This window comes from Drosophila persimilis, unplaced genomic scaffold (assembly GCF_003286085.1).
Source record: "Drosophila persimilis strain 14011-0111.01,24,50 unplaced genomic scaffold, DperRS2 tig00000000-arrow-pilon, whole genome shotgun sequence".
NCBI classification, from domain to species: Eukaryota; Metazoa; Arthropoda; class Insecta; order Diptera; family Drosophilidae; genus Drosophila; species Drosophila persimilis.
The window spans coordinates 11,536,465-11,552,185 of NW_020825288.1; the positions used below are offsets into that span (position 1 = coordinate 11,536,465).

The 15,721-nt window shown below is 45.7% G+C and overlaps 1 protein-coding gene across 1 annotated transcript; it reads right to left on the reverse strand.

Moving 5' to 3' along the window:
* Window positions 1-2,094: 2,094 nt before the first annotated feature.
* Window positions 2,095-6,150, reverse strand: LOC6587915 (protein fork head). The gene is given in 1 exon segment (XM_026995316.1): window positions 2,095-6,150. A coding segment is annotated over 1 exon segment (1,983 nt). The 5' UTR covers window positions 5,381-6,150; the 3' UTR covers window positions 2,095-3,397.
* Window positions 6,151-15,721: the final 9,571 nt, after the last annotated feature.

A 15,721-nucleotide genomic window follows, 5' to 3' on the forward strand; every position in this document is an offset into this window, starting at 1 on the left:
TTCTTTATTAGCAGCAGAACAGCAGCCGTAAAACCTCAAGCCCTCGGCCGGCCTGGACTGGATTTACTCGCAAATTTCCTGCCACAATCCCTACTGAACGGAAACCGAGCTGAATTTCGGATGTATGAAATTTCTAACTAAAAATTCAATTTACAAATTTTTTTTACTAATTTCTATGTTTTGTCAATTATACAATTCTAGTATATAAAACACATTGGATATAGGGAATGAAAAGGGAGAGTGCACCGAGGTCATAGACATGCGATGATTACTCGTGTTTCAATAAAACTCTGACTCTGGCCATCATCAATGTTTAATGACCAACCAAATGTCATGACAAATTGTACACTCTGCTCTGCCAATTTCCTAATGGTTTTGTTCTGGGAAGTTGTAAAAAGTTTAACCCGAACTTGTTGTTTGTTGAAAATGGAATTTTAAATCTGTCTTCGACAGAATAATTACATATTGATGGGGTCGGGTCGCTCACAAGCGGCGGCGAGCCGTGTGGGTGGCATTTATGAATAGATATGGGAGGACATGGCTGGTTCTGGCTTGTCTGGAGAGCTCAACAAACTCGGAACACCACCATACCATCGGCATCCCCCCCATTGAGCGTCTTCAGCGCGCATGTCTGGCATTAAGGCATCGATATATAAATTGTCGACAACTGGAAATGGGGGGTGGCGCGGTTGAGTGGGTGGCTTGGGTGTTTTTGGGTGGGTTGTCGGTTTAGCCGAACCAACCCCAAGACACAGATCTCGTAAGCCCCGCACACAGATGGGGTTGTTTGCGGGAGTAAAATGAAGGAACTCTAACAAAATGCTGACAGTCACAATGTCAAGGAAAAATCGAAATTGAAGCGACAACAAACCAAGCGCCATTTTGTTGTCGCTCCCAAAGCGAGACCCAGACACAGACCGAGTCCCAGTCAGAATTGCATGGACAGACAGACCTACTCCCCGACCAAGTCCCAAGCCCCTGACGAACAACAAAGCGCGCTCTTTATGGAACAGTGCTGTTCTACCCATGGTAGAGGCCATAAAAAATGTATTAAAGCAAGTTGCCCACATATAAAATGTATATAGATATCTGTCGGTATATAGAAATGGTGACCTTCCTGCTTAATTAAAAAAGACAACAGCTTGTTAAACGTTCGCAGGGTCTGCAGCGACCAGATAAATGAACTGTTTGTGAAATTGCAATGCCTCTGGCTACCAGGCCCACGTCCGAGAATTCTGGAACCATAGATTCTTTCAAATGAATCACACCGATGATAATCAACGTTGGATAGGTTGTAACTGTCGCCCTACCAGGGGGGAAATGCGACTGATCAGGCTGTAGTTGTCGGAGTATATACATACATATATACATATAACAGAGATAAGGTCCATGATAGGGTATCGTATCGTATATTCCTCTCTTTATATTACTAGAAAGCAAACAGAACAGAACCAAAAGAAGAGGGATAGGTGACTGGAAGTATGACTGGGACTGGGACTGAAACTGGGGTTGGGTTGAGATGGGTTAGTCAGGTCTGGGACGTGGCTGTTTACCTTCTTGTTCCGTTGCAATTTATGAGTGCAGGGCGATAAGAGCGGGGTTTATCAACGGAAAACAACGGAAAACTGGGAAAAACTGCACTCTGCATCTGGGTAGCGATAAGATAGGGATGACACCTCTCGGAACCACTATCGGTCGTTCAATTTGCTGCATCGATACCATGCCCGTAGATAGGACCGGGGGACGGAGACCAGCCCAATCAATATAGAAATGATTGTTGGAGGTCAGTTGTTTATGTCAACAAAGGTAGGTATTGCTTTGATTGCCTGGGAAATTAAAACTAATTTATAATTTTTTTTTTTTACTTTTTTCATGTATTTCAAACATTAAAATAGTCGGTTTGTTGCTGTTGTTTTTGTTTTGCATGATTTATAATAGTATTAATTTTAACTAGCTTTAGAGTTTGGATTTTAATTCTTGCTTTGACATTTATTGAATTTCATATTGTGTTTATTTTACAATAAATTTCATTTGTTTCAGTGTGTTTTTTTCATATTTAAACTATTTTTTTATCAAGTTTAATTAATTAGCTTAGCTCAATGTAAAAATGTGTCCTTTTTATAATTTTTTCATACTTTACGCACAATATAACTAATATTAAAAATTATTGAATAATAATTGCATTCTCATATTCTTTTCTTTTTTTATGCTTTTTTTTGCGTGCTGCCTTCGTTATTTATGCTAATTAAATGTTAAATGCTATACAATATTTATATATGTTTAATTTTATTTCATGTGTGTGTGTGTGAGTGTGAGGGTGTGGCATAGTTTCATACAATTTGATTAATTCTCAAGTTAGTTTAAAATTGTTGTTGGTGGAGGGGGGAGAGGGTTTTAGTGGGGGGTTGGGTTCTCTCTCTTAGGAATACGTACTATTTATAGATTATTTACAAAAATGCCTAAGCCTAACGAATTCGTACAACAACAGAAGACACACAATGTAAATGTAAATGAAGTCTGATATATCTGCACATACCCGATCCGTGGATATTCTCGTATGTGTGTATATAAATGACAATTTTTCATAAATTATATAGTATAAGACGTGACGTTTCCTATGCATGGCCAGATTTCTTGTTGTATTTTGAAGATTCTTAGGGTGTTTTGCTGGACTGCTGAATATATGATGATATAGGGCTTAGTTTTTTGGTTTTTGATCATTTGCGATTCGAATTCGATTGCCTTTGGATAAAGGTTTCACTTAGTATTTGTATTTGCGCTTCTATTTGGGACATTTTAGTTTAGTTTTAGCGTTTCTGACAGAACATTACACACGATCCCGCTAAGCTCACTCTCTCTCCCTAAGGATAGTATCCCTACCATCTCTCTCTCTCTCTCTTTCTCTGTGTTACATTTAAAATGTTTAAATTTGTAGTTTTAACCGCTTTGATTGTTATTGCTTGTTTCGACAACGAAAACAAATGGCACGGAATTATATTTTTGTATTAGCAAAAGAACATAAAATTTTAACAAAAGTTCTTAGAGCACGGGGGCAGCCACATTGGATTGGTGCCTCCGATCGCTGCACTTACAACTACATCACTTTTTTCTTGTTTCTTGGTTTCCCCAACAGAACGATACACCGGGTATTGGAAAGGAAAGGAAAAAACATAAAGGCAAAGGCTAAGACAGTGCTAGCAGTAGAAGGGTTCGATGGGTCTATGTACAAGTGTGTGGGCCCGAACCTGATCTCGAGCCTAACCCTGGCTGGCTGGCTACTCACGTGCTCAAAGGATGCGCCCAGGTGCTAAAAGCCAGTGGAACTGCACTCGCTAATTGACAGGCCCATGCCCATGCCCTTGGGTGCCACAAAGCCGCCGCTTGTGCGGGGCCAGGGCTACAGGAGGTTCTGCAGGGCGGCGGCTCCATTGAACGTGAGGCTGTGATTCCAGTTCCGGTAGCTGGCGGCCGCCGCGTACTGCTGGTAATTGTTGTACTGCTGCTGTGCCGCCTGGTGCTGCAGTTGCTCCTCGCTGAGGTCGCTGGTGATGTTCGAGGAGTCCTCCTGCAGCTCCGCCGAGAGTTGGCTGTGCAACAGCTGTTGCTGATGCTGTTGGTGTTGCTGCTGCTGCTGTTGTTGCTGCTGTTGCTGCTGCTGCAGCTTCTGGGAGTAATTAACGACCGATGCTGAGGCAGTGGCCAATGCCGATGCGGAGACTGATCCCGAGCCTGAGCCTGAGCCCGATCCGGAGCCTGAACCCGAACCCGATCCTGACTTGCTGCTGGCCTTGGGTGCTGTGGTTGGTGTGGTATTTGAAGCGGATGTCAGTTGCTGCGCCGCCTGCTGCTGCTGGTGGTGCTGCTGCAAGTGCTGCTGCTGCTGCGAGCGCAGCATCTGCTCCGCGCGCCCTTAAGCTAAGGGGTACTGGTGGTGTCACAAGCTCGTAGTGCCGGCGGGCGCGTGGTAGCCGAGGCTCTGGTAGTACGAGTCCTGGCCTAAGGCAGCGTGTGAGTTGGTCAGCGGGCTGAGGGCGTTGTAACCGGCGTACTGGCTCATATCGTACATCTTGATGTCCGCCTTGGACTCTGTGGGCAGCAGGCGATTGATGGAGAATGGGTGGCTGGAGGGAGTGTAGCCTGAGGGCTCCTGTTTCAGTGGATGCATCGACGAGTGGTAGTCGCTGATCAGCGACGGGTGGCACCGGTTGGCCATCATGGCCGACAGCTCCTCCTGCTGCAGCTGGTGGTGCTGGTGGTGGTGGTGCGTCGGCACGTGCTGTGGCTGCTGTCCCAGGCAGAGCTCCGCGTTGGCATGGAGCATTGCCAGGGCCTCCGCATCCTTGCTGTGCGCCGCACTCAATACATTCACCCCGGCCAGAGACGCTCCGCCCGCTTCCTTGTGGTGCTGGTGGTGCTCCAGTCGGCTGTGGTGATGGTGGTGCATGTGGTGCGAGTCCTCGTGGTCCTTCTTTCCCGGACTGGTCGCCTCCAGGCTGCTGTGCGACGGACTCTTGTGCAGCTGCCGAATGGCCTCCTTCTTCTCGTCCTTGAAACGCTTCTGGCGCCGCAAGTAGCATCCGTTCTCGAACATATTCCCGGAGTCGGGATGCAGGGTCCAGAAGGATCCCTTGCCAGGCTTATCAGGCGTCCGCGGAATCTTCACGAAGCAGTCGTTGAAGCTCAGAGAGTGCCGGATGGAGTTCTGCCAGCGCTGCTGGTTCTGCCTGTAGAAGGGGAACAGGTCCATGATGAACTGGTAAATCTCCGACAGAGTGAGCATCCGCGTCGGATTATTCTGTATGGCCATCGTGATCAGGGAGATGTAGCTGTACGGCGGCTTGGCGTGCGTGTAGCTGCGTCTGTAGGTCGTCGGCTTGTCCACACGCGATCTGCCCAGCGAGTTGGGGGAGCCAGTCTCCATTTCCCGCGATCCAGGCGGCATCGGACCGTAGTTGCCGCTTAGGCCCGCCGCCGACATGCTGGCCGCTGACATGGCCATGCAGCCGCCCATGTTCCCGAGTGGAGAGCCCATGCTCGCGTAGCTCATGGAGCTGGGGGTCATGCAGTTGCCGCCCATCGAATTCATAGCCGCCGCTCCCATGCTGCCGGTCATGCTGGCCACCGCCGCCGAGTCGAGGACACTGGAGCCGAAGGTGGCCGCCGCCTGGGGAGATACCGAGGACATGCCACCCACCGGGATTCCCATGCTGTTCATTGTGTAGGCGGATCTGGCCAGCGGGCTCATGCTGCCGCCGTTCGAGGTGGGGTTCGGGTTGTTGTTGATGCTGGAGGGCGGAGGGCCACTCGGCGGCGGGCCCCCAGAGGACATGCTCACCGGAGCGCCGCTGCTGGGCGGCGGCTCCGCGTAGAGCTTCTGCATGATGTCAATGGTGGTCTGGTGGGGGCTACCCTTCAGAAAGCTGTTCAATAGTTGCGCCGTTATGTTGCCGGCTTTCGGACGCACTGTCCCCAGGAGAAGCGAGGGAAAGTTTGACGCGTGCAAGGGACGCGCACAAAAAACGGAAAATTAAAAAAGTTCTATAGCTGGGTTTGCCGAATTTTCCCGATAATTTTCGCTCTGCGATCTGCGATCGGGCTTTGTTTTATATTATTTGATGATATGATCTATTATCTTTTGTTCAATGCACTATCACTGCATTTATTGATGTGATAATTATTTGTGGCATGTTTTTGGGTGGTGCACTGCACTTGACACTTTCTTCAAAGTTCTACTCTCTGTTGTGGGTTGTCGGTTGTTGGTTGTTGGTTTTGGGTTTTAGCTATTCTTTCTTTTTGTTGAGATTTGGCTTTGTTTGTGCACTAAACACTTTGATTAATTTATTTGTGTGGACCGGCCCGCCTGATGCCTTAAGCAAATTTGGCAATAAAATAACGTGGCAAATATGGCTCTATTTTTTTGTAATACTATAATTCTCTTTTTGTCCGCTGCTCAGAGCCCTGCGCCGCGCCGCAACAAAAACCGACGCACGAACGTGGAACGTGAATTGTTAGCTGGCTTTTGGCCACTGAAGCTGTGGATGAGGCTGAGAACTGCTGCTGGCTGTGGCTGTATCTAGAGATGGAGCTGTAGCTGTAGCTGATGCTGAGGTTGAGTCTGCTGCTGCCGCTGCTGCTGGTCCGCTCGAGTGTCTCTTTGGCTTGAGCTCTTGAATGTGACTGTTTGCAGAGGGGAACGCTTGTCTACTATTTGGCTTGCGCTTGCTGCCAACAAATATTGTTCGAGCCGCGCTCAAGTGCCGATGCCGATGCCAGCGTCGACGTCGACAGCAGTGTGTGGCAGTGGCAGCAACAACTCTGACTCGTTCTCACCCACGGCCCAGAGGCCAGCACACACACACAGACACACCCCGAAACAACTACAACTACAACCACCGTCGCTTGCTGAGGCCTTGCCAATGACAGGCTCTCGCTCTCTTACGCACACACCGCTCGGAGCGGCGCAAGCGCATTGGCCGGAACGCGGCTCTTGGATCAACAGAGCAGTTAGCGGACGCGGGTTGCCACGACAACTGATAGTCGGACGGGGGCGTGGCCAACGTAAGCAGCGAAAGAGCGAGAAACGCCCTCTCATGCGATATGGAGCAGCTGCATCGCACTAATACACTTATACTAACACACACACACACATACACAGATAGCGCCTAATGCCAGGGCCCGGGCCTGGACCTGAGCGACGCCATGTTACAGTTAACGATTTTCCCCTAATGCGATCAATAATCGCTCGCTCCCGCTTCCACTCGCACGCTCATCCGCAAAAAAAGCGACTACGACTGGTACTCCGACTCCGACTCCGATTGAGACAAGGGTCTTCTGCTCCGAGCGCGATTTCGTCTGGGGTTTGGTTGAGAGACTCGACTCCTACTACATCGACTCTGAGTACTGCGAGACGATGCATACGACGCTCTATGTTTTGCCAGAGAACAAAAAAGAACGCCTTTTGGCTCCCAAAGAAGACATTAATAATACATATGTGTGTGTGTGTGTCTGCTGTTTCTTTTTTTTTGCTCATTCGTTCGTTTTTTAGACCCTCTGCACATTTGAGGTTAAGGTATGCCAATGTCACTCTCATTCATTCTCATTCACATTCGTGGCATGGCATTCGAGGCATCGCGAGCGGCAGCAACAGCAGCAGAAGCATCAGCAGAGCGCATCTTTCCTTTTTGGCAAGTCATTGCGAAAGTGACCCAGTTCTGGCCTCATACCCAGACCCATCCTCCAGCGGATGTCTACTACCTGGTGATGGAAACTGAAACTTAAGTCTGGACCATTCATTGATGCAAATGATGCAAAAGAGCGCGTGGATGTTGAATACTTCCTGGTAGACAGGCTAGAGAGTTCTTCTGTTTTATGGCCGCGGATAAAACGCATTTTAATTTCGGTTATAAAGAAGACTCGGAACGGGTTCCGTGATACACCGTACGCCGCTTGACGCCTTCCATTGTGCATTCCATTCCGCTCTTAACCCTTTCACCCAGCCAAGTGTGCCAGTGTCTCTACTCATGTATATGAGAGTGAGTGTGTGTATCTGTGTGATGTACGGGTGTGTGTGCCAGTATCCATGAGTGTGTGAGAGGCTCATTATTGCATCCATAAACGAATTGTTTGTTTCATTTCTCAATGAAACGATGTACTCAATTGAGATCTACCTGAAGATTCAGATACTGGCGGAAATTCCTCATTTCCCATGTTGTCACGAAGAATTTTCCGTTCCGTTCTGCTTTGCTAATAGTCTAAATTTAGGAGCTGGAATAATATATGATTTCTCCTTTATGATACTCAATGAGGGACGGGACGGGACCCCTATATTATGTTGACATGTTGGAACAAATAATAACAAACCACCATATATGTAGATAATATTGAGTTATTCCATATTTCTGCTCTTCATTCTATTCATATTTCAATCAAACATTGACTTAAGCAATCATATATCCGGAAGATCGAAAATCCTATTTGATTAAGTTAAAGAAATGCAATCAAACTCGTACATATATGTAGATGTATGTATATATATGGTAAGGTTCGGGCATATTATACACATATTAAGTATGATCTTTTAAAAAACAATAAAAGGGTACATTGTTTTTATATGCATTACCAGATTTACGAATAACTCCCCATAATCATCTATGGCTTACTTTATTCACTCACAAAGCTACATAAATGCGTTTAGTCGTAGAGATACAAATTTGTTTACAAATTTGTTTACGACATTCCAATATCTCTATCACATCAGCACCATTGTCATCAAACATCTTGGAATATACTTTATATATTTAGGTGCATATATGAGTATCTTTATGTGCACTTCTAATCACTTTTATTGTATTTCAGAGGCCGTTCAAGTGGCTCTGGATCACTAATGATTGTGTGTGCGTTTGTGTGTGTTATGTGTGCTATAGAGTGGCAGAAGCGCATCACGCTTTTATAATAATATACGAGTATATCCGTACGGTAGACTTTTTTTGGCGTAGACTCTTGGCAAATACTCGTAGTAATGCCAGCAATCCAAAAATAAATGTACATAAATGTGTACTCGTATTTATTTACCTTTTAGTCATTTATCTATTTATTTATTTGCTTTAAAAGCGCGCCACTGTAGGTTGTACGTATGGGGGTTCCATTCAGTTCGGTTTCACTAGGGTTGGATTGGGTTTTGCAACGGCACGATTTGATACAGTGCGGGTTCGGCTGCACTCGGATGGCAAATCGGGTCTAAATCCTGCTCAAACTTTTTAATTAGCCCCAGCCCCAGCCCCAGCCCCAGCTCAGGCGCAGCATCCCCGCAGTGCATTTATGGAAAATATTGACTTTACTACTTTTTCCCAGCGATGTTTTGATTTTGTTGTTGATATTACTTTAAAATGCTGCGCTTTTTGTTTGTTTTAAGCATTTCATTTCTGTGACGCATGCGCCATGTGGCAATGACTTTACAGAAACCCATACATAAATATATTTATATCTATAAAAGCATTTGACCAACATTTCTCAGATAGATGACGTCTGCTGTCTGCCTGCCGCTGCCGCTGCCGCTTGGCATGTATCCGTATCTGTATCTGTTTTATATTTATTTTTATTGTTATTATTTGTGATTGTTGATTTATTTGTTTGTTCAATATTTTCACACAAATTAAAATACTTTGCCCACTCGTTGGCCTGTCCGCGTCCGAGTCCGCATACAAATCGGAATCAACGGAATCAGCGGACAGCGCATAGGGAGCATCAATGTCGATTAAATTGTTTTTCTTTCTGCTCATTTTTTTTGGCTTAGCCCAATTATCGGTACTCATTAGTGATTGTTTAATCATTTGCCCCAACAGAAGAAGATCGCACCATTCTAATATCTGGGACAAACAAACCCCCAGAGATCTATACTTTTTATGACATTTGCTTACGATTTTTGCAACTAAATCGATGGAACGTGTTTTCATTTGGAGGCTGGTTCCCGGATATCTTCTGGGTCCTTTGAGCGGAATCCTGTTAGTTTTTTATTTTTGGTCCAAGCCTATCCGCTCATTCTTTCCAGGTGAGAACTTAACGGGCAAAATAGCTACAAAATAAGCGGCCGATACAACGAAATGGAAACGGAATATTTTTGTTATCATTTCCTAACCTTCAGTTAAGTAATATCACTTTCTATATTGACTAACAGGTTTTACCTAAATTTGAAATCTTGTTTCGGTTCTTTTTAACAAATTAGTGATTAATTTATTTCAGAATTCTCATGAAATATGATTGAGTGTTCTCTAAAGTGTAGTTTTCCAACCTACATACATATATAGTAGTATTCGGGATATCTTGTATATGTTAGCCGTTGTCTGAATGGTTCTGTATCTACAATATGTATCTATATCTTTAGCGTCTCTGTGTTGCGTGTGCCGTAATGAGCGTAACCATAAAAGCGTCTTTTGTTTTACGACCGCATTGCGCGCGTGTTTACCGTAGACAACAATACAACAATGCCAATTTTATGGCTGCCCCTGCCACGCAGACAATGCCCCGGCGAACCGCAGCGCAGCCGAGACCAGCATCCGCAGATACTCGTACTCGCCGCACTGATACAGCAACCCGGCCCGGTACACACCCGGCCAAAAGGTGACACCGAAACTAGAGCAGTTTCCAAAGGGTAAAGGAGAGAGCCAACGGGATGCCGATGCCGATGCCGCGGTCTTGCATTAATTAGAGCGCGTTGGACAGAGGGCAGCCAACCAACCCATGAAGGGTGGCGGACACGGTGAGGGACAGGGACATGGGCAGGGCTCCGATTACTTTCTTCAGAGCCATAAAACGGTGCTCTGGAATGCTGGCATGGGATGCTGGAATATATGGACTGGCGGCTCTTATCTAAATTAGGATGTGGCTTGTTTGCGCCCGTGTCTGCTCATCGCCTGCATTATTTGCGTAGGTGTTTCATTTCCGCTCCACAATCTATCCGCCGAATGTTTGCCGGCGTACTCATCGTACCTTTGCCCCTGAACTCATCTCGACACCGAGAATTTTCGTTTTCCTTACTTTCACATGTGATTTTCTTTGTTTTCTTATCAGTTTTGGCGCGTCAGCCGTCGCCGTCGCCATCGCCATCGCCATGATTCACATTTTCCTTTGCCGCCTCGTCTGTATGCTCAAAAAACTGCACTTTTACAAGGGCGAGCCAAGTCAAGACCTTAGCGCTGCAGCAGTGACGGTCGCCCTTGGGTCGGTCGCCTTCGATACGGATGCGGTTCCCTCCGCCGGAGTTTGTCGCATTTCGGCGGAGTGCGTGCCTTATCGGGGTCGGTTCCACGCCACTAGATACCGCTTGAATCACAGCCTAGTCGTGGTTTTTGCTTGAATTTTGCCACATTTATCTATTTCGCTGCGGTTGGCTATAAAGTCTCTGTGCCTTTTATCTATGTGCAAACACGCGAAAGCAATGATATTAAGACACTGGCGTGGCGACCTTATTTCCTCTGGCTCTGGGCCCCCAAGAAAACAACTAGTTTTATTCTTTTAATTAAAAAAAAAAACTGTTGCTCCCCTTCGTTTGTGGAAGAAGCATTAAAGACGTTACGGTCAGTTTGGCGATGCGTAGAAATGGGAAAATTACTCATAGAAAGGACCAAAATGAAATTTAATATTGGGGTTGGGTTTTTTAAAGTGGTACCAAAACTGATTCATATAAAAGTACGTAGAAAAATGTACAATTACGAAGGCAGAATATTTGAATAAGTAAATAAACAATACATCGAACTTGAACACATTTTGGGTTTGTTTTCTCTTAAATTCATTATCCCCATTTAGCATATTTGGATGGTATTTTCCAAACTATCCATTTCGCTTAAATCAATTGAAATGGTTTACTTGATTAGAAGCCCAAAAGCCGGTTCTCTCCCACAAAAAACCAGTCCATGGATATCGTACTCGTACTCGTACTATTGAGAGCCAGCACCTCCACACAGAGGTTTGCCCAAATTGATCATGCGAAAGAATGTTTTCGAGATTTGTTTCTGTCTGTTCTCTGCTCACAAAATGCTCGGACTCTTGGAAGTTAGCACATGGCTGCTAATTAAGTATTCGTTGCCTGAAAAATTAACTTTCCAGCTATGGGCCTGGACTTTAGTGGCACTTTTGTTGTGGCAGCCGTATCTGGCGACAACGAGACTGCGGCAAGTTTTATAAAAAAATACACCTATTTTTTATCTATCTATCTGTCTATCTAACAATATGCCAGGGCTCAGGCCTGGGCATGGGTTTGGGACCAGAAGCCAATGACGAGCCGTAGCGGCAGCCGAAAAGCTGTCAAATTGTCGAAAAAATTATTGTTATCGTGCTTCATGCTCATGTTATTGAGTGGCCGGCCATGTTCACACGGAGCGAAGTTCCACTTCCACTTCCAGAAGCAGAAACAGAAACAGACACAGATATAGCCGCAGAGATACATTTGTATCTACACATGTTGGAACAAACAATTCAATTAATTGTTGTAGAGCGGAATATGTCACATTCGGGGATATGGATGGTTAAGTGCGGTGTTGTATTGTATGTAAGCTTAACTTTTCGGTAGTTTATTGATTTACAAGCTTTGGGTCGCTATCTCAGATAGATGTACATATATTTACGAGTACTCGCACTAGTATAAGGGGGAGGACGTGGAGTCCACCCGGTAGGTATCGTATCAGATTGGGGACTGAGACTAAGACTGACACTGGAACTGGGACTGGCACTGGGACTTATCGCAATGCGTTGTGATTTTTGGAGTGTCGAAACGCCAAAGCAAATATGATTGAAGTTTTATTTGCTCAGTCCGCCCGATTGGGTCTTAATTACTTCCGAAAACAATGACAATGATGATGACCAGTACGACGAGGGGAGCAGTGGAGCTAACTCCGAAGGCATTAATCAATTTACAACGAGATTTAGGCAAGGGAATCGGTAAAATATAAAATAAATAAAAATACAAATTTGAATACCGGTTTCTGGTTTCTGGTTTCTGGCGTTTTCTTCTGGCTATCATTCATAAACTTTTGCCGGGGCTGACACGAAAATTAGCTCTTCAGCCAAGGCAGACAGCCCAGAGATCGCTACGAGACTGGAGCTAAGCTGAAGATAAAGCGGAGATGCTGATGTTGAAGCTGATGCTGAAGAGATGCAGACTTTGGACACCTGAAGAGCACCAGCACCAGCACCAGCACCAGCACCGGCCGCATAGCTGTTGATCATGGTGATGACTATGTAAAAAGCAAACTGGCACACAGCTTTAGATGCTTGAGATGTGTTGGCCGTTTGTGTTAATCCCATCAAGACCCAGCACATTATGAAGTAGCAACAACACGGCAGCGCATAGTAGAAACTGGAGCTGGAAGATGGAAACGAGTTGGAGTTGGAGTCAGACTTGGAGTTGGACTTGGAGCTGCAGCATGTGGTGAGTGCTCGAATGTGCTCCAATGGAGGCTGGCTCCATCTCTACATCAACGGCACAAGTGACATAAGTGGCGCTTACACGATGATGCGTGCGCATCCAACAAGCAGCCAGTCAACCAGTCAACCGGCCAGCCAGCCAGCCAGCCAGACAGCCAGCCCCACACACGGCTCCAGCTCCAGCTCCAGCTCAGGGCTTAAAGGTTGTCTTCATCCAGTTTGTAAGAGTCATCATCATCATCGTCTTTATGAGGAGGATCATCTGTGGGTCAGACCTCGGCTCCGGCCCAGAGACCCTGTCCCTCAGCTGATAAGAATGTGTGATGTGCCATGGAGTTGTTAAAAGCAGCACCGCATACTGCCGCTTCGTGTGTGGTCCGTCATCGATTTCGATTGATAACAGAGTTTTGGATATTTCTGCTCTATGGGTCACACATCTGGTTGCGGTTCTGTCTCTGTGTCTGTGTCTGTGTCTGTCTCTGGGTGAGTCTCCTCCTGGTTGGCCATACGCATGACGTGACGTGCCGCTGACGTGCCAAGTGCCATTGAAAATGGCAAGTCATTGGCATTTCAACTGGACATGCGGCACCCTTGTTAGCCAGAGTCTCTCTCTCTCTCTCTCTCTCTCGCGCTCTCGCTCGCTGACGCTGACGTTGACTCTGGCTCTGACTCTGTGGCAGTGACTGTAACCGTCGTAACATCCTTCGACGCATAACGGGCAGGACAGTCAACCAGCTCCATCTCCATCTCCAACTCCACCTCCGATTCCGATTCCCTTCCTGGCCCTCAGTGATGACGCAGCAAACAGGCAAAGCGTTAATTTAATAATGGCCAAAATATGGAAGGCAGTCAGCTAACAATAATTTGGTGCAATATAAAATATATGTACATACATATGTATGTTGTGCCTTTTTGACAATGCTCTGAAGGTGTGTTTGTTTTCGTGGCTGCTGCCTATAATCGTTACACTTGGCTGCACCAAAGTCACAGCTAGAAAGTCAATGACATCTAGAGCAAACAACCGAAAGTTGGTTTCAATCAATAAAAAAGAGAGTGAAAACCAGACGAGAAACTTCAGCAAAGGAAGCAGCTATAGGATACACAACGATACGGCCGGATTTTTTTCCATGCGTGATTTTTACGCGTAAGATGATAATGTTACATATATTTAGAACGGTTGACTCGGAAAACAATACCAATTCAATTAAGCACAATCCATTTTTCTAATAAGAATGCTCAAGCGTGGCAGCTGAACCCTCTGCCACCCCCTGGGTACACCCTGGCTATGTGTACATATATAGATTAACTCATGAAATGTATTCCCTATGTATGCAGGCATTCTCAAAATGCCACAATAATTTGCTAGACAAACAAAGATTCCCAGACTGTGGACCGCAACACTTCATAAATAGTTTGCATTTGCCAGCTACTGCAGCATTCCATGCGATACCATACCATGGCATACCGTACTCCTCCTCCTAATCGAAAGACGGTGTGAAGTTCTTGTGATTCACTCCACTCGCCTTTGGTCGGTGCGAAATCAAAGAGAACTCAAGCCAAGCGGCGAGCAAAAGCATCATAAAAAGGTTGTATCTTGTAGATGGCAGCCAGAAGAGTTCATTGATTTTCTGTGGGGCAACTCAATCAAAAAATAAAAAAAATCAGAAAAACATAAAACATAAAACAAAAACAAAAACAAAACAGAAGAACTTGGGAAAACGCGCACGGCGGTGGCACTCTATTAGCACCTTTAAAGCACAATTTACAACAAACATTTACAACTGTCAATTGGCAACAAAGCAAGGGAAGGGCCAATGGCCAGAAAAGAGCGGCTAAGACCAGGCGAAGAATTAAGGATACAGGTCACACAGCAGAGACACCACACAAAGGCACCGCCAGTCCCAGTGCCAGTGCCAAAGCCAGTGCCAGTGCCTGGGGATGGGGATGGTGATGATTTTTAGGGAACTGGGACTGATGAGAGCTGACGAATCGCCGGCAATTTGTTAGCATTAACACACAAAAACTCTCATTGATGAGAACGTGTATCAAGAGCATTTAATATATATGGATATATCTGTCACACGCTTGTGTGTGAGTGTCTCGGTGATGCAGTTTAAAAACGAAATTAATAAAAATTTCACTTGAATTGACAAAGTGGCCGAACGCCGTGACGTTCAACTGACGACAAGTGCCACTTGACAAGCTGCCGAACTTGAAATATTTTTTCCACAAACACAATAAAGACTGGCATAATATTTCATTTCATATAGAAGTCTGACTCGGACTCGGACTCCTTCTCTGCTCTGGAGCTGTGGTAAGAGTTGATTTGTCGGGTAGCTGATGTTACCTGTCCGCTAACCTCGTCGCACAGCTGGCGATTAATCTTGACATTGGGACGATATACTGACGACATGTACTGTACGGACAATATACGCCATATTCTGGCATATATAAATGTTCCATTGTTGACAATAAATAATTTAGCCGTATACACAATCGACGATGTCGAATCGTTGATTGTTTAGCCCATGAAAAGACGCTCTCACAGTTCGTTTGATGGCACTTGCATGTGAGATCATTATCATTGGTCAGGCTCACGTGCAGAGCACGCGGCGAGGACTTGTAAAGGGATGTACAAATAGATTCCCAGGCCGGTGCTTCACGACAAGTGCAGGTCAGCATAATCACCATCATCATCATCATCGTCCTCGACATCGCCCTCGCCATCGCCATAATAAACCGCAACTACTTTAATTACACACTTAGCCTCGAGCGAAAGTACACTGGTCATCACAGTATCTAA